The sequence below is a fragment of the Chelon labrosus genome, assembly GCF_963514085.1.
Source record: "Chelon labrosus genome assembly, chromosome: 22".
NCBI lineage: Eukaryota > Metazoa > Chordata > Actinopteri > Mugiliformes > Mugilidae > Chelon > Chelon labrosus.
The window spans coordinates 15,726,559-15,751,657 of NC_140355.1; the positions used below are offsets into that span (position 1 = coordinate 15,726,559).

The 25,099-nt window shown below is 42.0% G+C and overlaps 1 protein-coding gene across 1 annotated transcript; it reads right to left on the reverse strand.

Annotated features, from left to right (window-relative positions):
- Positions 1-14,942, reverse strand: prlra (prolactin receptor a). The gene is made up of 9 exons (XM_084572318.1): positions 14,793-14,942; positions 8,778-8,868; positions 8,342-8,474; positions 5,977-6,146; positions 4,379-4,545; positions 4,121-4,259; positions 2,907-3,003; positions 2,258-2,327; positions 1-2,158 (listed from the first exon to the last, which is right to left on the reverse strand). The coding sequence occupies exons 2-9, from the start codon at positions 8,848-8,850 to the stop codon at positions 1,094-1,096; spliced, it is 1,914 nt and encodes a 637-aa protein (XP_084428444.1). The 5' UTR covers positions 8,851-8,868; positions 14,793-14,942; the 3' UTR covers positions 1-1,093.
- Positions 14,943-25,099: the final 10,157 nt, after the last annotated feature.

The following is a 25,099-nucleotide window of genomic DNA, read 5'->3' on the forward strand; positions in this document are numbered from 1 at the left end:
ATAACGATAAACAAGTTTCAACAAATGAAATAAATTAAAGCATGTTTATAATTTATTTAACACGAGTAAGAACATTCTTTAACGGATAACAATTAAAACATTTTTTTTATTATGGGAGAAATAATGCACAGCTGATTTAAAGACATACACAAAGATTTAATTTCATTAGCAATAAACAACACCAGATAAACTCTCTGTGGTTATATTACTATTATTATTATTATTTTGCTGCTTTCTTTAAAACAAAAACCTTGGACTTATCACAGGTTAGAGCCAGTCACAGACCTGTGTGTGCGCATGTGACAACACCATCAGCAAAAGTGTAATTATCAGTACACAAACATACACAAAATGACCAACGTGCCAAATCTTAAATCTTGAATTTATTATGAACATGATTTTCACGACAAGACTCCCAACAAAGGCCAAATCGCACTGTTAAAGCTATACGTGTGTAGCGATACAGATACACATGCACGGAAAAGTACAGTGTTGTGAACGGCATATTACAAAACTATTTTCTCATCCAACTTAATTTAGTACATTTATGTACAGAAAATAATCTCTGAAAGAAAAACAGAGCGAAAACGGTTTAATCTTCTCTTATATCTTTGAAAGTGCCTGTTAATGTAGTGTCCAGTGGGGGTTTCTGCAGGTGTGAGGGAGAAAAGACACAAACAAAATCTGAAATAAAGTAAAAACATCCCACGGAAGAGAGTTCTATTTTAACAGACAAAACACTAATATATATGATATATTTCATGAGAAAAATTACTTAGAAAAGGGTACGAAGACAGATATATACAGTACCAGTTAATTTATACACTCATATATATATATATATATATATATTCTTTCATTCTTATATTCTTTTTAAAGTTGAGTAAAGATTTTTATTGACATCATTCAATCAAATTCTCGATTGTGTAACTGCACAGCAATCAGTGACAAGATGTATTGTACTTGAGAGAACATGAAAAATAAATAACAGTGAGTCTTTGCGATCATTGTCTGAGTTATCCAGTGTCTTTGTCTTTTGTCTCAGTACTGGCCCCAAAAATGGATCTTTCAGTGTCCAACACCTGCCATCTGCCTAGTATGTAGACAGGGTGAACATGGTGGAACTGTCAACATACCCGTTCAGTGCCTGGATCGGCAGAGTGGGATTAATGCAGGTTGTGGGTTTCTGAGCAGTATTAATAATGGACGCTGCGTAGCAGTTCTCAGTTGCTCCGTTCGTCTCCTCGCTCTCACAAAGGCACATGTCTACTTCTTCTTCCACCATCTCTGTCTGGAGCAGCAGCACTTTGTCTTGGTCCACCCCCTTCACTTTGCTGTAATCCTCTCCCTTGTGGGGGCAAAATTTTTCATGGCTTGAAGAAACAGGATGGAGTAGCACCATGTCCTCCTCATTGACCCGTTGGACTTCAACATACTCTGTGGACTGCGGAGGGGGCGACTTTAGACTTGCAGGTGCTTCTTTGCGGCCGATGATGGAGATGTTGACATCGCTGTGGGCCTGGAGTTGCTGGCGAGCCTGTGCGGGATGGAGCAGATGAGGCTCCTTGTTGTTCAAGCAGAACTTTGAGTAGCTCGAACCGAGAACCTCTGTGCCATCGTCAGCAGGCTCAGAGAGGTAAGAGGATAAGCAGTCTGATGGCAACTGGCTGTCAGAGAGGCAGTGCTGTTTCGCTGTCTCCAGTGAGCCCAGTTGATTCGGTGGTCTCGAGCCGTATTGAGGCAGAGGAGAAAACACTGAAGGCCAGGTCTTCACCCTCCCACTGGAGATATCAGGGCTAAGCATGTCTTCATGAGCATATGTCAGCGCTTCCCAGGCTGCCTGGTGCCTCTGTGCCTCCGCCTCCATTTGGCTGCCCTCCTGATCTGTTTGCAGGTCTTCCTCTTTTGCCTCCCCACACTTATCCATCAGCAGGGTGTGACTGTCGCAGCTGCCCCGGCCAGAGTCGCTGTCAGAATTGGAGCTCTCGGATTTGAGGCAACCGTCGTGTATATCCTTGGTTTCCTCCAGCATCAGTTCCTGCTCACTGGGCACATACACCTCTAAGTATTCCACCAGCAAGTCCTCATAGCTAGACAATGAGGTCGGGGGGAAATCAGACCCCACCAGTGCACTGAAGACTTCCTCAGACTTGCCATTCTGCAAAGAAAGAGGAAAATTGCATGAGTCTTTTTTTTATTTAAACACAATAATTTGAGGCAGTATATTAAAATTAGAAACATTACATTGCTGCCTTACCTTTAGAAGCTGCTTATCAAATCCTTTGATTTTAGGACCAGGGACCGGTGGCAGAATGCAGTGCTTCAGACTTCATAAATAAAAGAGAGATTGACAGAGAGACCCATATTAAGGTTTGTGAGTAGCAGTTGAATATCAATGAGATGAGAAGATAATTAAAATCAATGTTTAACTGGCCTTTTGCTATGGGAGTCCAGAGTTGGTTATATAAACCTTTAGATTTTATCTATTACAGCCACTGTTTGCATCCAGCATCACATTATCTTAAGCTATTAAACCATGCAAAGTGTGTTTTCTCTTCTAAATAACACACACAGTCAGATATTTCTCCTCCTAATTGCAATTTATAATGTGTGAATAATACCCTTCTGTGTTCATCTCAACAAAGCAATGATCTATACCGAGCAGTGTAATTAAACGTAAAATATATGAACACCAGAGAGAAGTACGCTCTCATTCTGAGATAATGAGATACGCCTGAGTAGAAAGTTTTAATTATTCTGAATAATTAGATGTCCTTATAACAATAATATATAAACATAATTATTTAATTGTGACGTTGCAATATCGAGGTAAGTGTGGAAACAAATCTGGGCCTCTATAACAAACAAAATATATGACAATTAAAAATAAAAACATTCATTCCTACCTGTGACTGTTCATGAGTATCAGCCACATGAGGATGAGAAAGATGAAGGCCGAGAAGACCACAATGAGGATCCATACCGACTTCTCCCTGTTAAAATCTGGACAGACACAACAGGACAATGTGAGTGCTTCGGTGAAACGTTTATCCCTGAACTGTCTTTCTGTGTGATTACTGTTACAGGATGTTGAAGGAGTTGGACAGTCACGTAATCATTCTCCTTTTGCATCGTGGAAACTGTTCTATACACCGATCAGTCACAACATTAAAAACCCACAACCAGCAAAGTGAATTACACTGATGATCCTATTACAATGTAATGTTCTTTTGGGAGACCTGGCTCCTGGCATTTATGTGGATGTTACTTTGATATGTACCACTACCTGAACATTGTTACAGACTGAGCACACCCAAGTCACCTTCTTCCATTGCTCTGTGATATAGTCCTGATGCTCAGTGTAGGAGCTTTCAGCAGTGGTTAGCACCCTGATGTATGTTAGATCAGATCACACCAGGCAGCTTTTGCTCCCCATGTACACCAACGAGCCTTGGTTGCCCATTATCCTGTCACTGGTTCACCACTGTTCCTTCCTTGGACAACCTTTTGTAGGTTCTATCCACTGCAGCTACAGCTTTGAAGATGCTCTGACCTAGCCGTCTGGAAGTCACAATTTGGCCCACCTCAGTCCGTCCAACTTGCCCATAGTTCCTGCTTCCAACATCAACTTTTGAGAAGAATATGTTCACTTAATGCATAATATATACCGCCCACTATTCCCATGTCACTAGCCCTTGACCCGTGTTCACTTGAGCAGCAATATGTTATGGCTGATCGGTGTATAATATATTCTAGTATTATATTACTTTTAAGGACATAGTTCACACTTCGGAAAAATATGCTTGCACTGACTAAAAGATTAGGATCACTGTGACAAAATAGTCTGGCAGACAGCCTGCATAAAACCATTTTTTGTTTGGATTAAACAGATGTCTGATGTTAATTAAAAGTGTTGGAATGCATAAAGCAGAAAGCCAGACTTCAAATCTTTATACGAAGCTAAACTAACTCACAACTGGCTGTATCTTCTCATAGAAGTATAAATATTTTTGCATATTTCACAAAATGTTGAACTGTTCCCTTAAGTTATATCCTTACATGTTCTATGTTACATGTGTAATGTGTATTTACTACAGATCATTGCTGGTGGATGTCTTACAGTCAGGAACTTTGACGGTGGAAGTGGAAGTCCATTCACTCCAGAAGCCGTGATCGGGCTTACAGCGCACCTGAATAAGGTATGTACCACCTGACAGGCTGAAAATATTAAACATCTTCTGCTGGCCTGCCCTGTGTACCTGTAAGAACAACACACAATTGACAAAATTCAGTCAGTCGCTCAAGCTGTCACCATCTACATCAGATTATAGCTGCTGTACAGTATAAAATAAGATTTAATTTGAACAGCTTTCCTTACCTGCCATTCGTGTTCCCCTTCCAGCTTGACCCGGAGCTCGTAGATGAGAGTGATCCAACCGGAGGCGGTGTCAGCCTTACGTGGTGGTTCCCATGACACTCGAAGGAAGGGCCAGCTTTTGTTCCCCATTACAGCCACTGTTACTTTCTCTGGAGGATAAGGCTTGACTAGAGAGAGAGAGAGAGAATAAGAAAGAGACACAACAAAACAAAGAGGATGTTAGTAGTGCAACTCAAACCAACTGCAATGGTGAAAGGTATCGTAATAAACCACCACAGCAGAACTTAGTGTATCCATAAGACAAGAGTGTCCATGAACTCCGTCACTGCATAGCAGAGATAAGTGTTAATGTTTGGACCTGAAGTTATCTGAAGGCAAGACAAAGAAACAGATACGGCTTAGGCCTGATAACAAAAACAGGTCAGCGCAACCATTAAAGACAACGGATAGGGTATTTGGATATTTCATGAACCAAATTACACGCTCTTGTGTTCAAGTTGACAGAACGAGACTAATTCCATACTCCCTACAATATTTATGCACTGTTACATAATATAAAGTAAATCTGCCCCCTATTAATACTTCATTAGATGTCTTTATTCGGTAAACAAAGGCTGGAATTACTGCAGAAAACAGCGCTACAGTTGTTGGGCACTATCTTCTGCCATGATTTAGAATGTGAAGCGAGCGTATAAAACAGAGCGAGTTGACCGTAATGAAAGAAAATGTCATCTGGTGTCAACAGTGTGACACTTTAATGTGTTTTTAATAGTCCCTCAGTAACAGTGAAGGTCTATGGTAATTTGGTTACATTAGTACGACCAGTCATTGTTAGCGTGCCCCTAATAGCAACAGGACAATAATAAAACATAGTTAAAGTGGCGATCTGTGATCTCAAATATCTGCACTGCAGCATTTCTTGCAATTTGCACTGCTATGAACTGGGTGTGTGTGGCCACCTTGTTGGAAAAAATGCTGTGTTAAGTTACTGCTAATGGATGCTAAATCAAACTAAATGACAGACGACTGCTTTTTCTTAGCGGAGGCAATCAAAGTGCAATACCACTGTAATTTGTTCATAAGTAGTGCAATACCAGGTGCACAACTCTTCGCTGCTGCTAACCACGTGTACAGTGTTTATTTGTCTGTCAGGCACTGCTTCCTGTTGTTCACACTTTAAGGCACCATATATATATATATATATATAGTTTGCTTATATGTATTATTTTTCATGTATTCCTATTTTTCCTCTGTTATCCTCTGCATTTGCTCTGTAATACTGAAATATCTTAACATTTGACGTCGTATTCTCAATCAACACAATGTCTTTGAATGCTTTGATTGTACCTGTATTCAAAACTGTGTATAAGAAAAGCCACTTTACTTCTTTGTAAGGGTCACCTTCAGTGAGCAGTCGCAACTAGAGGGAGGATTCATTCATGTCAGGGCTGTGAGCCACAGTGTCACCCAGTGAACCACTCAACAGCAGACTGAGTGTGAATTAAAATACGCCTTTTGTAAATTGAAATCGTATCTGGAAACGCGGTGTTATTCATGAGTCCCCTCGCAGCCCACGTCCCACCACACATTTCCCTCACCGATATAGACCACGTCTACATCCACGGGGTCGGAGAAGGTGCTGCCCAGCGTGTTGGTGGCCACCACGGTGATGTTGTAGTTGACCCAGATGGACGTGTTGTTCTTGTTAAAGAAGCAGGAGTTCTTTCCGGCTGTGCGGTAGTCGGAACACTCGTACACAGTGTCAGAGCTGCGAGAGAGGAAAGGGAACAGCATGTAATTGCATGTCTGCCGCACACTGCATAGTTACGTTGAAATGCAACGTTTCCTGAAACTGTGCATGTGTGTGTGTGCATGTGTGTGTCTGGGACAAGATGAGACAGAAAGGAACAGAGGCTGATTTCTAGATACACGGGGGCCATGATTTTCTAAGTGGCATGCAGAAGCGGAACAAAACATTCTGAGTCATTTACAACAAGGAAACCGATAAGTGGGCAGTTGTTGCCCTTAAAATATAATGCATTTTTTACTATAAATTTTTGGCACTCTCAGTTAGCTGTTTGGCTATCGGCACTTCAAGTATTATTTTTACCTTATCTCCACAATAATTTGTTTTTAAGCGGACAAAAAAAAAAAACTTCCTGAACTGTTATAATAAGCACTTAGCTGGATGGGAGTTGAAGTAACAGGACAAAGTGACGCATGTAATGTATCGAGCAGCACTTGTTTTTCATCAAAGAGCATTGCTTGAGCTGTAACTTCGAACACTTTTGTTCATATAGTGAGAATTGATTCCAAATACAACTGAGAAGAGATGTCCAAGGACAAACAAAGAATTATGTGGCATTGTGAACAAGGGAAAAAGCACAATACCTTTATTAATTGGAAGAAAGGAAGAAGAAGTTATGAATTTACTCAAAGCAGCATAACCCCGTGAGCAGTCCTTGTCTAAAAACCTGCAGCTGACACACTACAGTCTCCTAACTGTTTGCTTTCATAAACACTCGTGAGACCAAATTAAAATCACTTCCGTCATAATGAAGAAGTGTCCTAAAAATAAAGTTCCGCAAATTAGCAAGGCCACTGCTGATTGAGAAGAATAAAGACGTCTTCTGTAATGCTAACTCAGATACAGTAACCTGGCACGGCTCGACGGCATCAAACAGAGCGCCGTTTAATGCGCCTCTGGAAGGGAACAGACATTCCTTACAAAACTGTCCCAAAAAAAATAGCAATCAACTAGGGGTGTGCATCTCTCCAATATAAGACGATTCGATACGTATCTAGATACATGGGGTACGAAACGATTCAGGAAGGATACATTTTAAAAACAACCGATTCGATTCGATTCGGTAGGATTTGATCCGATCTGATCCGATCCGATTCGGTACGATTCAGTGCAATATGATGTAATCCGATGAGTCTGTGCAAATTCTCATTTGTCCAGGTCAAAGGCATCTCTAGGTAATTGAATCAGGTCAACTGGACTTGGTTTTTGTCTGTGAAGACGTTTCGCTCCTTATCCAAGTGGCTTCATCAGTTCGAGAGACTAGCAGGCAAGTCTGACTAGCCCGCAGACACAGACAAAAACCAAGTCCAGTTGACCTGATTCAATTGCCTAGAGAGTAATCCGATATAGTTCCTTGTTTAAAGTAGACATTTTACATTATGAATGATCCTAAATCAATCCTGTCTCGCGAGATATTTGCGGGAAAGAGAGAGAGAAAGAGAATAAGCAAGCGGGGCTTTCAGCTGTATTGCTGATATAGTAATAACCCGATTCATAACTTTGTAATCGGGCCATCGACCGGTTCGTGGTACATTTAGATCGGTCCAGGGGCTTGAGTATCGATGCACTCACATCTTTTAAATCAAAACCGATTTCCGATTCATATCGGTAATTTGTTACATCCCTACAATCAACATAGGCTATCTGTTTCTCAATGCACACGGCGAATCGTTAAAACTTCACAACACAACAGCAATTTCCGAGGTTGCAGAGACTATTTCTCATTTCCACCATCTTGACATTTCATAGAAGTGCAAAGCTGGAAAATGTTTTTATTTATTTATTTATTTCTTGGTGGGTTTATTCTTGTTATTCTTGTTTTTTCCTCTCCATAGTTGATATGAATACACGCATCCGTCTCCACTACCCTCCCTTGCCTACATGCAACCTTGCCGATTGAGTGAATTATTGTAGATTAATAATGGCATTCCATTTTTTTATACGCATTTATGCCGGCTCCTTTCAACCTTGCAAAACAACCAGAGCCACAGAAGAGCCCTTTGCAATGTTTCTCCTCTTACACCTGTCTGCTGCCCTCAGTGCCAACTAGCTAAGCTCTTCAATTCTTTAATGGATGTCTGCTGACAATTCTGTTACCTATCCTTAAGATGATACAAAATACAGAACTGATTGCTGCATGAAAGGAAGACACTCACTTTTCTTTGCGATAGTACAGGGCGTATGTTGTGGGCAGTCCCCCGTCAGAGCCTGGCTCCCACCAGCAGGTGAACGTCTCTTTTTCGGGAGAGCGACACCTGATCTGCGTGGGCTTCCCTGGCAGGCTGTAGCCTAAAGACAGACAGCACATGTAAAAGAGGAAAAGAAAGCATTTACTAGATTACAATCTAAACCAAGCTAAAAAAAAAACTGAGAAAACACAAACAAAAACTTTAAATTACACTTTGATGTGGAGTGTGAATAATGTGCCGGCCGGAAAGAAATATCTGCAGGTAAGTCACTCTGTAGCTAATCACTTATTAATTGTGTAGGTGAGGCTTATGTTTCCTGAGTCAACAGCCAACCCCTGTCAAGACACCTCTCAGGTGTCTGGACACAATGTCAGAAGAAACAGTCTCACAGCCAAACACTTACGCATTCCCTCCGCATGCTGCATGAAGAAAAGCAGCAACAACAGCAGGATAGCTTCCCCAACTTTCTTCATCATGGCACCACAAAGCCTTGGCTGTAGAAAAAAAACATAAACAAAGAAAGGTGAGGACGAGGGAACTGTCCGATCTGTTGACCCACAGTGTGAGATGCATCTTGTATTGAATCACAACATGCTTGCATGACAAAGAAAGCCGCCTTATGCAGCTGAGGTGTTCTGTCGTGTCCTGTTTAAAAGTCTCACGCGCAATACTAAAAATAATACAAGGCCCCCAAAGGTGTAATTAGGCGCAAACTCCAGGGAAGGATCCGAGCGACAGGTGAGCAGGTTAGAGCTAAATTTGGAGAAGAAATAAACATGATCAGATATCGGATACTGCTGAGGTAAAAAGTGATTCCTGCACAGAAAACATGTGTGCACCTAAACAAACGCCTAAACAAATATGACAAGAAGACAATCTAAATAAATTAGAGTACATGTGACGAAATGAAAGGAAAAACTCTCCCTAAGAGGCTGTTTGACTAAGGATTAAAAAACCATCCTCTCCGTTTCTGACAACCTCCACCAGCTGGCACATGCAGCGTAACTGATTGCGTAACCTGAGTTTAGGCTTTTGCCTCCACGACAGAAACGCGCACAGCAGGGGTCTGATCTGTGCTGCCGGTGGCACGCTTCGCCCTCCCAGTGCACGACTTGGAAATCTGCATATCCATATGCATTAGTTATTACTCCGCATGACCCTTCGTCTGTTAACCCATGGCCGAGGCAAGGACGGGGGAAGAATGGAGCAGGGAAGGATAAGAGGGAAGTTAAATAAATGAGAGGTGAAGTTACGGCAGAAAAGACTGAAAGCTGGCAGAAAACACTTCCTATCGCATGTTGCTTTACTGATGATGGCAGGCCAAGGTCCGTGAAGGTCATTAAATAAATTATCAATAAGCAGGTCCATGTTAACAATCTCAGAGTGTTCAAGCGTGCCCTTGAATTCATTTTAGGTATACACCAGCACATTATAACCTTTTACACAGTAAGGTCAAGACTTTATTAAGAGCAAAAAAACAGCAGGTCTCCCTTGAACAAACACTTGACAGCAGCAGAGAGGAAAAACTGCCTTTTACTAGGAAGTAATATCAGGGCTTGTGGTTAGAGGAGACAGAGAAGAAAAACTATAGGCGGTCAGAAGCGATAGAACACAAAGTGGTTTGTTGGGGTCATAACTACAGATCAGAAATATGCAGGAAAAAAAGGTCCAAGAGAGAGAAGACACAAGGTTAATGACATGCGATGTATGCATGCGTTAAAAAAAAAATCTGATGTGCTCAGTGCATTATGGGAGGTTCCCAGCAGCCTTGGTCTGTGGCAGGGATGAGTCAGCAACCTAAAGATCTATAAGCGTTATCTAAAAGGAAGGATTTAGGCCTGATCTCGAAAAGTAGAGCATGTATCTGCCTCCTTAACCTATACTGGGGAGCTCTGCTCACAGTGACACTTACTGTGAGGGCTTTTAAATACAACGGAGAGTGATCATTAAACACTTTTTATGTGAAGTATTTAGAGTTCTACTCCTTAAATGGGATAAATATCATCTCGTTAGTATTTTGGATCCTAAATTTGGACATCCTCGTAATAATCAATCACAGTGGTCCAAGCTAATAATAAAAAGCATTATCAGTATTACATTGAGACAGGATATTCCTAACTTTGACCATATATTGCGCAGGTTAAAAACACAAACAGCCCTATTGAGTTGTTTAATGTACGAGTAAAAGGACATATCATGGTCAATAATAACTAACTAACTAATAATAACTAATAATAAGGTTCCAGTAGGACTAGAACATGAGGTAACGCCACCTAGACTAATCTGATCATTAGCTAGAGCTCAAGTTTCTTAGGTCACAGACAATAACTTCAACAACACAGCCGGCATTAGGCCGTCAGATGACATTTTACAAAACAGAAACATGGAGCCACAGGGGAAAGAAAGCAAAGCAGTCATCTGACAGAATGCAATTCACAAGTTCGACAATTTGCTTATCATTTGCATGAGACTAAACAGGACAGTGGCTTTTTGTCACACACATGGAATAAAAGAAACAAATACAAGTTGATCACACTCTCTTCTGTGACTGGATTTTTGAATTAAGGCCGGCGAGAGGTCAGCGTTAAGCCTTACCTTAAAATGAAATGATTTAATTTTGTTTTTTTTTTATTTCGACACTGAGCTTTTTAAGCTCGGCACGCATGACCTGCTCTCACCTGAAGGCACCCGCTTGGCCCCTGAGCTTGGTTCTCCTACACAAGTTCCGCGTGTTTTCTAACACACACTCTGTTTAAAACATTAACAGAGAGCTTGGGTGGAAACATGAAGGCGCTACAGTAACGTCCAGGGATGTTTGCGGTATTTCTAAGAATGTCAACATAAAACCTTGTGTGAAATATCACCCTAAAGACAAGTCTCAACATACAAACACTCGATGTTGAACTGCTGCCAAATATCTGGTCGACTTCCAGTTAAATTCTACATAAATATCATGTCGCAAGATTGTAAGTCAGAGGTGTTGTGGCTGCTTAGGCATGTGTTGTCATATCATGTCTACTAGTCTGCTAAATTAATTCTGACTTACGTAATAGCACGTTACGCCACAGCACGATTTCAATTCAGAAACACTTCGTTAAAATACTTTCAACAAGTGATTCTTACCAGGTCTTCTTTATGGTGCCTTAATTTCAATAACGTCACAATGATCTGATAATTGGCATTAAGATCAAGGCAGTGGATTAGCCTCCAGCTGCATATAGCCTTCTTACGTAATCAGTAGCTCGAACTGCATAAGCCGCTAAACTGGAAAAGTGCTTGCCAACAGAGTGAAGCTCTTCCCTCACAGATAACAATGGCGTGAATATTACCTTTGAACGATGGACGCCCAGCGGGAGTGTATTTTATACTAAAATTCTTTTACACATGTGTACCGTTTCCACTATTTATGGGCATCGTGGGAAGCGAACACACTTTTTAGCCGCTTGCTTGCTGATTAAGTTAAGCTCAGATAAGCGTGGTGACCTTGTGTGTCACACTGTTCACATTACAAACATACACAAGAGAAACTGATATGACAGCAACCGAACATAAGTCGGTAATGCAAAATGTTGCATGCCCCCAGAGTGAAAGCGAACGACTTTTAATGTCTGAGAAAAAAAAAAAACTGACATGCTTTGAAGTGAAGAATAATAAGTGAGAGACGAACGCTTGATAAACTGTGTGTTAGCATCATTTGTAATATTCAAGAGGCAAAGACCCGCATTCAGACTAATGACTATGAATCATTCACCGTTTGTGTTTATCAGTGGCCTCTCAGAGGATGTGTCATATGACATGTTGAGGTAAAACGCAAGCAGCCAAGCAAGTTGATCCCCTCTGGGACAGTTTTACTACACCTCTAGACTACAACAGGCCGCCCTTTGAAAAGATGATGAATTAGCCATGTTTTTTTTCACATGCGGGGTCAGAGCATTCTCAGGAGGGCTGACCGACACAGCTGAGCTACAGCAGTGCTGTTTCTAAGAACCTGTGTCTCTCTTCTGGAAGGCTGTAGAGAACAAACACATTAACTGCACAATATATCCTCAATCATTTACTGCTGGGTCACATATTTCAGTTTTACATTAACTTGGGTTTCACTCAAATAAACTAAGCTAATTGGGCAGTTTATATACTAAATCATTCTTGGTTTAAAGTGAGAGGAAGATATACCCTTCCGCGTGAGCATGATGGTTCCACTGCAGCCCCTGGCATATTTAAACGCTTCAGTGATTAGACAGAGTCAAGATCCCATATTCATAAAGCAGACCAGCAGGTTTGGCGTGACCGGAATATAATGTGCATTGTTGTAACAGTTCCTCGAAAGGCTAGTTACTTAGGCGCCCTTAAGCATAAAATTAACCTGCAATTTGTCATTTGGGCCACAAATGGTTGCGTAGTTCGGTTGAAGACATAAATAAAACATATAGCAGCAATCGCTCATGTCAAAATGTTCCCTTGTATTCCTGTTCAGACTGGAACAGACCAAACACTTCCCGGAATCGTGAAAAACCAGTTTAAACACAGACACCAACGCCTTTCTGGGAAGCATTTTTTCTCTCATACAGGTATTGAAGGGTAAGATTGCAACAGAAAACAAGTCGCAGAACTTGTTGGATTAAACGACTTTTACCCTTTCTACACCTGAGTGATATTACCGTTTCCAAAACTGTCACCTCTTCTCTACGTGGTTGTTTCCTGTTTCACGTCTACAGGTTGCGTCAAATAACGAACAGCAGAGATTCTAGGATCTGCTGGGGATTTAGACTTCTGGGAACATAAAATATAATTAGAGGTAATATCTGTACTGCTAATTAAAATTTGATTAACTGGAACAAGCTGGTATTAGTGGAATATATCCAAAATTCTCCATTTTTATGTTCCATAACATACAATCCTACCTCTGGGTAAATGCAAAGTGACAACACAAACATACATGAATCAATATTGCACTTGTGTGACATGAATAAAGCCGCCACGGCACCGTTCACAGGACGCTGCTGAACGGATTTATGGGTTATAAAATCGACAATCCCGTCAACTTCAAACCGCGGTTCCCCTATTTCGGCAACAATAACTGCAACAGTTTTTACTTCACTCTGCTCTATGCGACTGTGGCGCCTGTGAAATTATACTTCCTCTCTTTTTCTTGGCCAACCTATATCCTGTGCCCGCTTGTGTTTTTTGAGGCAGTCACGCAGAGAGGAAAAAAAATAAATAGCCTTCAAGGACAGCAGTCAACACACTCTGCCCAACACGCCCTTTATCCTAAAAAAAATAACAACGTGATAAGAGTAAGAGTGGCAGTGTGAATACGTACAGGCCACTGGACCTGCTGTAATTTCTGAGTTGATTCATTTGAGGGTATGCTATTAGCTCATATGGTGTAATAGCCAGCAAGAGAAATAATTGAAAATCCCAACTCTACTGAAACACCTAGGAGTGTTTTCCTTTTGACGTAGGTGGCTCTGTCAGGATTTAATTGTAGCTGCAGGCATGTGCTTTGCTGATCGTGGGTGTACAAACATCCCAGTTCATCTCTGTCCGGCTTCCAATCACATGGAAACATTCGATGTTAAAAGCTGAGCTGTATGTAAGCACACGTGAAAGGGAGATTATTACAATGCGTTCACTCACACGCTGCTATTTACCTGACCATAATTTCCTCGAAAGATGTGAGAACAATTTGTTATCTTGCCGACGTGACACTCCCTCCACATTATCAATGTGAGTTTAATGTCAGTAAAGCTGGCTGAGGGTTGACTTGCAGTGCTAACAATTATGACGTATGTAATTTGATATTGTGTGTACACACAGAAGTGAGCAGGGAGTACTAGGATTACAGTGCACTTTCTTTTAAATGTTTGAAGTGAGAGAAAACCAGAAAGCAGAAAACCAATTGCTCATAAAGTTTAAATGCCAAAACTAAAATCCTGATTATTGATAAGATTGCAAAACATAACTTAAAGCGCTTTATTTTATTTTTTTTTTTTTTTAAATAAAATGTTTATGCTTCAGTAATGGCTAAAGCTTGCAGCAGTAATCAGCATTCAATGCCCAGACTTAGGCTATATAAAGCACTGTGCTGGACTAACAGCGGAAAGAGTCTGTAAGCTGCAGGCAAATAACATTATAATCCAGTATTGAGTTGATCAGCTTGGTACTGTAAAGGGCAATAGCCTCGTTCACCTCTCCCTAAATGCCAATAAACATGGATCATATATTGGAGAACCCAGCATCATCTCCCTCCTACTCTAAAGCAAGCAAACAGTCAAACAGGAGCTATTAGTTCAGGTTATTACACCTGTTCTAACTTCATACAAGGCAGACCTTGAACACTCAATTAACGCCTCTGTGCTCTTTAACAATCTTCCAGGTATTAAAAACAAGTGTGAAGCTCATTGTAATTGTGACTTACCGGCAGCCGACAGGAGTTTCTAGCCTCGTAGCCGTGGTGACTCCGCTGCTGGCTCCCTGAAGAGCGCGCTCACCGACCTGTACCTGGCACTGTTCTACCGGGACGACAGGAGACGAGTGCGCACACACGCATTACCGCGCAGCCCGTGGCGCTCCGTAGCGAGGAGAAATCGGAACAACATCCATTCTCGTCGACCCTATGATCCTGAGGAGGGCGGGGCAGAGGAGCTCAGCCTCCCCCCGTAAACCCCGCCCAGGCTTTAAATCGCCACAAGACCTGCGTTTCCAAGATAGCGCGGACTGGCTGGACGGGTTTGACTCAACCTGCGTAAAATCCCTCAAAAGAGTCGAAACTAGAGAGAGTTTTAAATGAGATGACACAGTGTTCCTTTTAAATCTCTCCCCCACTCTGTTTGTATGGGTCACAGTGGTAATGAGCACATCTGGTGAAGGTAACTCTCCAGGGAACGGATGAGAGGGAGAGTTAGAGAGCTAGGAGAGCTAGTCTGGGCGTGTGTGTGTGTGTGTGTGTGTGAGAGAGAGAGACATAGTTTGTGCGCGCGTTACCGTAATAGGGACCACACCTGGTGAAGGTAACTCTCCAGGAAATGAATGGCACTCATACAGGAGTAGTGCGTATGTAGGTGAGAGTGTGTGTGTGCGTAAAAAGCCCGGGTTTTTATCAGATGGGGAGGTTCATGCTGACATTGTAGGGCCCCACAACTTTTTAAGAGTTAATAAGACTTGTTAAGACTTGGTTTTAGTGTTAAGTTTACGAGGCACTTTCATGTGCAAGTTTATGCGCTTGTGAGTGTGTTTCTCAATAAGGTGCACGGTAAGTTACATGTGACTGCATACAGGTCACCGGTTTGAATCTTTTATTAGTCCACGGCCGCTCGCTCCGTGTGCACAAGTGGTTGGTTTATATGCAGAGAGCAAATTCCTTGTGTGTACGCCTGCGTGTGCACGGCCAATAAAACTGACTTACTGATTTTTTTACTGATTTACTTTCCAGGAAACTAATTACAGAGGAAGACTGACGGAGAAAGAGATAGAGGCAGAGAGTGAGTGAGAATGTTAGGCAACCTTCACAAGAGACATGGCTGGATAAGGTAACTCTTTGGGAAATTAATGAGAGAGAGATAAAATGGTGTGTGGCCCTTTAACTTTTAGTGGGTAAACATGTGTCCTATCTGTGTTTCATGAAAACCCAGGCTTACCTGCAGGCAAGAAAAAAAATATAGAAACCAATACAGTGTGCCATTCCCGTAGTTTGAGCATCACAATACGCACACAAAACAATACAGGGCCTCTCTTCTCTTCGGGACAACACAAGGCACCTGTTCACTGCTACCTTAGTAACTTTTACTCACTCTGCGTATGAGCAAATATTGTAAAACATATTGTGTCATTCAGAACGATGTGACCTGCCTAAACAATGTTTATCCTTTTGTAGGTTCCTCTTACTGAGAGCTGTAAACATAGTAAGGTCGCTTAGTATTTCGAGTCCCTCTCCCCCTCCCCTCCACAGCCTGTCCCTGACTCCCTCTCCTTTATTTGTGCATCATGTCGGAGCTTATCGCCACTTGAAACATTTGTAAGTGTAATCAATTGATACACTCTTTTTGTGTGTTACTTAATTCACTGAAAGGGGAAAAAATGCATTATTTATAGAGAAACTGATTTCCATGATAGAAAGATGGAGGTGTTTTTTGATACATTTTAAAACAGCAAGTAGTCCTGAACATGATGTCTCAACTGGAAAGACTGCACGCACTACACAGTATGTCTAAGAGGATATTCTTCTCTCTTGAATCACACCAAACAGCTGGGATGGATGCCAACTGTCATACCTAAAAACTAGCAACGGTATGAGCATGAAAAATGCAAGATCTCTCTCTAGATATACAACATACGGGCTGCAAAATATCTGTCAACTGTTAGAGACTGACTGAGGTGAACGTACAGTATTTCAAAGCGAAGCGCGCTTTGTTTCCAAGGAAACTCAGACGCCTGGGAGGATACAGAAGGAGGCTGAGACAGATTCCTTTGAGGATCTTTAGGGATCTGTCTACGTATCCGATTATTGTTTGTTGAAGCAGACTTCCTTCTTGCTCATTGTGTTCACTCTCTGGGAAGCCACACCTATAGGGAGATCTTAAGAGTCACCTACGTAAATGCACATATGCATTCATGTCAAGGATGAGGGCCAATAAAAAAATGACAATGAACAATAAAGAAAGGTTTCAGCAAAGGATTTCTCAGATATTCAATATGGTTTATAGGGCTCTATAGACGTTATAAGACAGAGGAAATTAAACTCCTGTTGCTCAACAAATGTCTGCAGCAAAACTAAGTGTAGTAGCACTCCGTTAGCTCTTCTTTCTTTACTGTACCACTTCTAGAGTCAGTCAAAAATAAAACACTCTTTTTCCACGCGAGCGACGAGACATGACAACTTCCTTTGTCTTTTAAAACGTTTACTCAAAATCAAAGTAAATTACAAGGTCTGACGCACGGTCAAAAGACTGTGTTGCTTCCACCATGTTCTGACTCTAAAGAACGAAACTTAAAGAACACACAGTCAGTTACCATAGTTACCACTATATAGTGACATCACATCATAGAATTTAGAGCATAGAAATGTTTTTAACCTTTTACACATTACTAATTGTATTTTAAACTAACATACTCTAATCCTTATATGACTTATAATGAAGTCAATTTTTAACTGTTTTTTAACTTAAATTATTATTGGTTAACTGGCCCTTATTGGCCCTTACATCACCCGGCCCCTAATTGGTTAGGCAGGAAGACTAAGCAATTACAAACTTAAACATTCAAATTACTTTCAATATCTCTGAACAGTCCAACTTAAACTGGCTTCTTATGATTCTTCCTTTTCTCACATCTTCTCACTCAATCGTCTCTCCTGACGCTGCTTCTTCCAACAAGCACAGTTTGTTAACAGGTCTTTCCAAGACGTTGGTCTTGGTTTTTATCTTCACTCTTCGCACCATTCCGCTGGAATCCGGTAATGTTTCAACTACTCTTCCCATGAGCCAGGAATTGCGAGGAGAAGAACTGTCCACTAGTAACACGACATCTCCTGACATGAAGTTTCTCCTTGGCCTTGACCATTTCTGGCGTTCTTGGAGAAGAAGAAGATACTCACGCGTCCATCTAGTCCAGAATAAGTCTGCAAGATATTGGACTTGCTTCCATCGCTTTCTTGTGTATGTGTCATCTTTGCTGAAGATGCCTGGTGGCATGCTGGGTTGAGACTTCAGCAGCAATAAATGGTTAGGTGTTAGAGGCTCGAGGTCATTCACATCATCTGAGATACTTGTGAGCGGTCTGCTGTTGATGATACTTTCGACCTCACACATTACTGTCTGAAGACAATCGTCGTTCACAGCTTGTTCTTTCAACAGGGAATTGAGGATTCTTCGCACTGTGCGAATCTGTCTTTCCCAGATCCCGCCCTGGTGGGAAGCTGCTGGGCTGTTAAATATCCACTTTATCCCTTTTGGTTGCAAAGCTCTTTCAATCTTGTCATTATCCAGATGCTGTATTGCTTCTCTCATCTCCCTTTCAGCACCCACAAAATTTGTGCCGTTATCAGAGCGGATGATAGTGACTTGACCTCTTCTGCTTACAAAACGTCGAATAGCATTAATGCAGGAGTCGGTATCAAGGCTGTCTGCAACTTCAATATGCACAGCTCTGAGGATGAGGCAGGTGAACATCACGCCATATCTCTTGACTGTACTCCGGCCCCGCTTGATATCAAATGGCCCAAAGTAATCAACACCTGTGTTCGTGAAAGGAGGTTTGTCGGGCATAAGGCGGTCTTCAGGTAGGTTTGCCATCTTTTGCTCTCCGACCTTTCCATTAATCCTGCGGCACACTGTGCACTTATTGATTATCTTTCGGATGGCAGAATTGGCTTGTGGGATCCAATACTTGCATCTTAGTTGTGCCAAGACATAACTGCGTCCGCAGTGTCCTGTTCTTTGGTGTATGTCTCTCAAAATCAGTGTAGCGACTCTACTGTGCTTAGAGAGTATCGCTGGATGTTTGACGTTTTCTGGCATAGCCGACTTGTTGAGTCTTCCTCCGACTCTCAGTGTGCCATCTTGAAGAACTGGATCTAGTTTGAACAGCCTACTGTTGCAACTGACTTGTTTGCCTCTTTGCAGAGCTTTGATTTCTTCTCCAAAACTCTGTCTTTGGCTGAACAGAATTATCTCCTTTTCTGCGGCGATCAGATCATCCAAGGTAAGTGATTTCCGTTCCGTCATTGTTTTGTATTTTTCCATATGTTGTCCTAACCTTGACTTTTGCCTTTCAGGGTCCTTTTCAGTTTGACTGATTGTTCTTGTGAACTCCTTTCTTTCATCCTTCAGTTGCTGCAAAGTTTTCTTTACCTTTAAAATCCAGGCAACCGACCTTTTCAGCTTATACCAGTCCGAGTAGTAGTAGATCAACTTGTTCATTGGTTCCATGTTCTCTTTGACTTCGATTGTGTTGACTGTAACTGTGTTTTTGACCTCTGGATCGTCTTGAAGACTTTCTTTCCTTACTATAGGTTGTGTTGGCCAATCACATTCATTGTTCAGCAAGAACTTTGGTCCATTAATCCATGTTCCTCCTTGCATCAAACTCTTGGCCTTCAGGCCCCTGCTTGCTTGATCTGCAGGATTTTCTGCTGTTCCTATGTAGTTCCATTGAGAAGGCTTGGTGGCTTCTCGAATCACCGTGACTCTATTTGCAACGAAAGTTTTGAATCGAGCAGTTTCACTGTCAATATATCTGAGCACGGTTGTGCTGTCTGTCCAGAAGACAGATGGTTGCAGTGGAACTTGAAGTTCTTGACGTAACATCTTGTCTATCTTCACTGCGACAACTGCTGCCGTCAGCTCAAGTCGGGGGATTGTGACCTGTTTGAGTGGGGCCACCCTTGCTTTCCCCATCAGGAAAGAACAATGCTTCTTGCCTTGCTTGTTCTCTAGCAGTAAATAAGACACAGTGCCATATGCGTACTCTGAGGCATCTGAGAAATGATGCAAACATGCTGTAGCAGCGCATCCGAAGTCTGATGGTTTCAAACATCTGTCCACATGGAACTTGGAGAGGTGAGTAACATCGTCTTTCCATTTTTTCCAATCCTCAGCATGTTTTTCAGCAATGTTCTCATCCCAACCGTGTTGTTCTTTACAAAGCTCTTTCAGCAGGAGTTTAGCAGGCAAGACGACTGGAGCCAGGAAGCCTAGGGGGTCGTAAATCGAGTTGATGATGGATAAAATGCCCCTCCTTGTCGTCTTTCTGTCTTGCAGCTTCATGCTGTAGGTGAAAGTATCTGTTTCTGTATTCCACTGTATGCCGAGAGCCCTCTCAACTGGTAGAGCATCATGGCTTAGATCCAGATCCTTTACTTCACTGGCTCGGTGTGCTTCTGGGATGGACATTAACACCTTTCTGCTATGACTCATCCATTTTGTTAGAGTGAAGCCTCCATTGGCACACAAAGTGCGAAGCTCATGAGCCAAAGTCACTGCATCATCTTCTGTAGCTACACTTTTCAGGCAGTCATCTACGTAAAAGTTATGCAGGACTGTTTGAACAGCTTCGGGAAATGCAGTGGCCTTGTGGTCCTCAGCAGTTCTTCTCAGTGCATATGAAGCGACACTTGGCGATGAGGTGGCTCCGAAGAGGTGCACTGACATCCTAAATTCCTCCATAGGCCCATCCAAATTGCCTTTGGGCCACCATAGAAAACGGAGAAGATCTGCATCCTCTTCTGGGACCTTGACTTGGTAAAACATCGACTCGATGTCTGCCATCATGGCTGTTGGCTCCTCACGAAATCTTAAGAGGACACCAATCAGTGTGTTGGTCATGTCGGGTCCCTGAAGTAACTCATCATTCAAGGACCGGCCCTGAAACGAGGCTGTGCAGTCGAAGACCACTCTTAACTTTCTTTTCTTGGGGTGATATACTCCGTGATGCGGTATGTAGAACACCCTGTTGTCATCACGGTTCAGTTGTTGTGCTGGAACTTGAACAGCGTAGCCTTTGTCAATAATGGTGTCCATGAAGGCCTTGTACTCTTCATAGAACTCAGGATTCTTCTTTAACTTTCTGAGCAGAGTGGCTATGCGCTGTTCTGCCACACAACGATTATTAGGCATTTGAAGCCTTCTGTTCCTGAGCGGCAATCCAATGCTGTAATGTCCATTCTCTAGAGTTGCTGTTTCCTGCACAGACTGCATGAATTGTTTGTCTTCTTGTGACAACTCTTCTTTGTCATCATAGTTACGCTCTGGGAAGTCAGTATTATATTGTTGGATCAGCAACTTCTCAATTTCCATCACAGAGATCCTGTTCACTGAACATTGAGTTGGTTTATTCTCTGTTTCGTCCTGTTCTTTTCTTATGGGCCCATTCACGACCCAGCCAACAGCAGTCTTCACCGCATAAGGTCCTCCATCTCTACTGCTGATGATGCGCCACGGCTCCATTGCCTTTGGACAGTTTGCTCCAATGAGTAAGCCTACATCTGCTTCTATTTCTGGCAAGTGTACTTCTTTGAGGTAAGGCCACTTGGAAATATCTGATTGCTTTGGTATGTTGTCAGTGTGAACAGGTATGTTGCTGTGAGTATACAGCTTGGGTAACTGAATATACTTGTTGTCTTCCAGTCCGCACACTTCCAGGTCCGATATCGCATAACTGTTCATGAGTTTCTGTTCTCCAGGTTTGTTTTGACCCATGGTGCTGAGCAGTATTTGTGTTGGTTTCCCTTTAACGTTCAGTTTCTTTTGCAGGTCTCCAGTGCAGAACGTTGCTGTACTTCCTGGGTCCAAGAAAGCAAAAGTTTCCACATACTTGTCACTCTTTTTTGACTTAATCTTCACTGGTACTATTGACAGCACACATTCAGGTTCTCCGGCCCCTGTGAGGCTACAGGATTCTTGAGTGATAGAAACTTGAGCGCATGATACTTCTTCTTTGTGAGCACCATAAGCCTTCTCAGATGAAACTGAACTTTCCTTATTTCCGTGGCTACTATCGCTCTTGTCAGATGAGACAGAAACTTCCCTTCTTGCTGTGTGTAGAATGTCTGGGTGCCTTAATGCACATTCTTTACACTCAATTCTTCTTTTGCAGAATTTGCTGAGATGGCCAGGGGTTAAGCATCCAAAACACAGGCCCTTTAACTTCAAGAACTCCATGCGTTCTTTGTGTGGCTGCATTTTGATTTGGCTACATGTAGCTAGGGTGTGAGATTGCTGGCAGTACAAACATGGCTTCTCAAAGGCAATCCCTGTCTTGCTCAAGTTTGCTGGTTTCACATATGGTCCTGGAGGCCGTTGGTTTTCAGCTGAAACGTTTGTGGCAAAACTACTTCCACGGATCTCTCTCTTTGCAGGATGCCTTTCTTTGAGCTCAGTTTTTCCATTTGTGACTGAGCGGCTGTCTGGTATATTACCAAAGAGGGGATCAAGCATTATTTTAGCTTGGCGGTCTATGTAGCTCACTAAATCGGCAAACTTTGCTCTTCTGCCCCTTCGCTCTTTGATATCAAAAGCTTCAGCACGCCAGCGTTCTTTCATTTTGTAGGGCAGTTTAGACACCACAGTTCGTAAGTTGGTAGGATTGTCCATCTCGTCTAAGAAGTCTATGTCCTCCATAGAGTTGCGACATCCAACCAAAAACATTGCATAAGCACTCAATGCCTTTCCATCATCTGACTTGATCTGCGGCCATTTTAATGCTTTATCGATATATGCACTGGCGATCTGTAGTTCATCCCCATAGTGTTTATGAAGAAGACGCTTCGCTTCGTAGTAGCCCTTGCTGGGTGGCATGTGAGCACAGCTGCGGACTAACTCTTGGGGTTCGCCGGCTGTAAACTGTTCTAAAAAATACAATCTGTCTTGATCATTGTCTGTCTTTTGTTCTATTGAATGCTCAAATGCTCTATTGAACGATTTGTATTGCAGTGCATCACCTCTGAAGACAGGAATATCCTTCACTGGTAGCTGAGATTGCTTTTGTTGTTTAACTAGCAGCTCAGTAATTACATTCTGATTCTGCATGACCTTTATTATGTCCTCACCTCTGTTGGTTGGTGCATTATAGTTCAAATCTTGTGGAACCACATTGTGCAGCGTTTGTGGTGGTGCATAAAAGTTCATGCTGCCTGGTTGAAGAGGAAAGCTGGTTCTTTCTTGCTTCACGTTCCCACCTTGTAGCCTTTGTGCTAGTCTGCGGCTACTCAAACCATCTTCTGAGTTCTCATACTCTTTGAGCACCTTTATTTTTGCACTGCTTTCAGCTAACGCAGTCTCCAGCTCAAGTTCTTCCCTTGCAACTTTAAGTCTGGTCATTTCAAGCTCAAGCTGCTGCCTTTTCTTCTGCGCAGCCACACGTTCAAGCAGTGCTGCATGTTCAGCTTCTTGTTTAATGCGTGTTGATGAGACCCGTGTTGTGGCTGACATGCTAACTTGAGATCCACATGGGCGGGTGTACCCTGAATCATTGACATCAACCTGAGAAACACTGTCACTAGGTTTGACAGTATCTTGGGGGTCAACATCCTCATTCTTCTCCCTTTGCAATACAGATTCATGTACATCTGCAATCCATTTTTTAGTTTCTTTCATAAATTTTGTGATGGATGCCATTTTGGGTTCAAACCATTTTTCCTGGTCATATATTTTTTCATCTTCAGCCAAAAGATTTGCAACTTCATTGTTGAGGCGACTAAACTCCTGTAGATTAAGTGCAAAATCATTTTCCATCACTTCTTTCACTCTTTGCAAATTTTGAGCATCACTCCTCATTGTCTCCACGTCCCTTATTTTACTCGTCAGAGTTCCTAAATTGTGTCTCCTCAGTGCTATGTGCCTTTGTAATTTCTCCTCTAGTGCCTTCTCTGTCAGCTTGCGTGACCTTCCCTGTTCCACTGTATCCTCGAGATATCTTGGCTCCTTTTCATTAGCCATCTTATATTGCAGAGTAAAGGCTCAAGTAGTATGCAAAAGTTTAAAGGTACTTTGCTTCAAAGTCACTTTTCTTCATAAAAACGAATGCAATACAACTTCTCAAAATGATGCCAAACTCCACGTTATTTGATTCAAGGCTTGCAATACAGTTCACACGGAGAAATCCATAACTTGCATTTTTTGCAATCGTCCTTTAATTTCGGCTCGAGCTCCGTAATTATCCGCTTTACGTCCGCTCGTCTTAATGCACTTGGATCTTAAGAGGATCTGACAGTACCTTGTCCTGGAGAATATGTCAAACAATAGTCCGTTTCTGCTTCAACATCCTTGGGTGAGCTCTCCTTCTTTCCTTCCATGCAGCAGGCCCAACTCCGCTGCTCCGCTCGTTAAGCTAGTCTTTTGACTAAATGTAGTAGCACTCCGTTAGCTCTTCTTTCTTTACTGTACCACTTCTAGAGTCAGTCAAAAATAAAACACTCTTTTTCCACGCGAGCGACGAGACATGACAACTTCCTTTGTCTTTTAAAACGTTTACTCAAAATCAAAGTAAATTACAAGGTCTGACGCACGGTCAAAAGACTGTGTTGCTTCCACCATGTTCTGACTCTAAAGAACGAAACTTAAAGAACACACAGTCAGTTACCATAGTTACCACTATATAGTGACATCACATCATAGAATTTAGAGCATAGAAATGTTTTTAACCTTTTACACATTACTAATTGTATTTTAAACTAACATACTCTAATCCTTATATGACTTATAATGAAGTCAATTTTTAACTGTTTTTTAACTTAAATTATTATTGGTTAACTGGCCCTTATTGGCCCTTACACTAAGCTTATCTCGACATTTGGGTTTGATTTACTGACAAACACTGACGCATAGCATCTCTAATATCTTTGGTAAATGCATCTATTTGAGGGTAATGAAAGAAAACATTCTGCATTCGGGCAGAGCGACTGATGGCCTTCCATCAAGTGTGGCTTTCTAAAATCTCTGGCCCTCCCCCTTTTCAGCAGCTTAGCAGCAATAGTGTTATATAACGTGGCCATCTGCTCTTTCACTTTGATTTAAAGGTAGCATCATGCGCCACAGCCATATGAGAATGCCAGTGGACACTTGAACGAGGATGCGCTTGATCCCTGACCTCAATAGAAATGTTTACCAACTGTTTGCATCTCTTTTTTTGTTTTTGTTTTTTGTGTCCGAGCGTGTCTCGGTTTGTGTGTGCATGTAGTAGTGATTTTTGGTATGCCAGCTTTAAAGCCGGTGCTTGCTAAAAATAAATAAA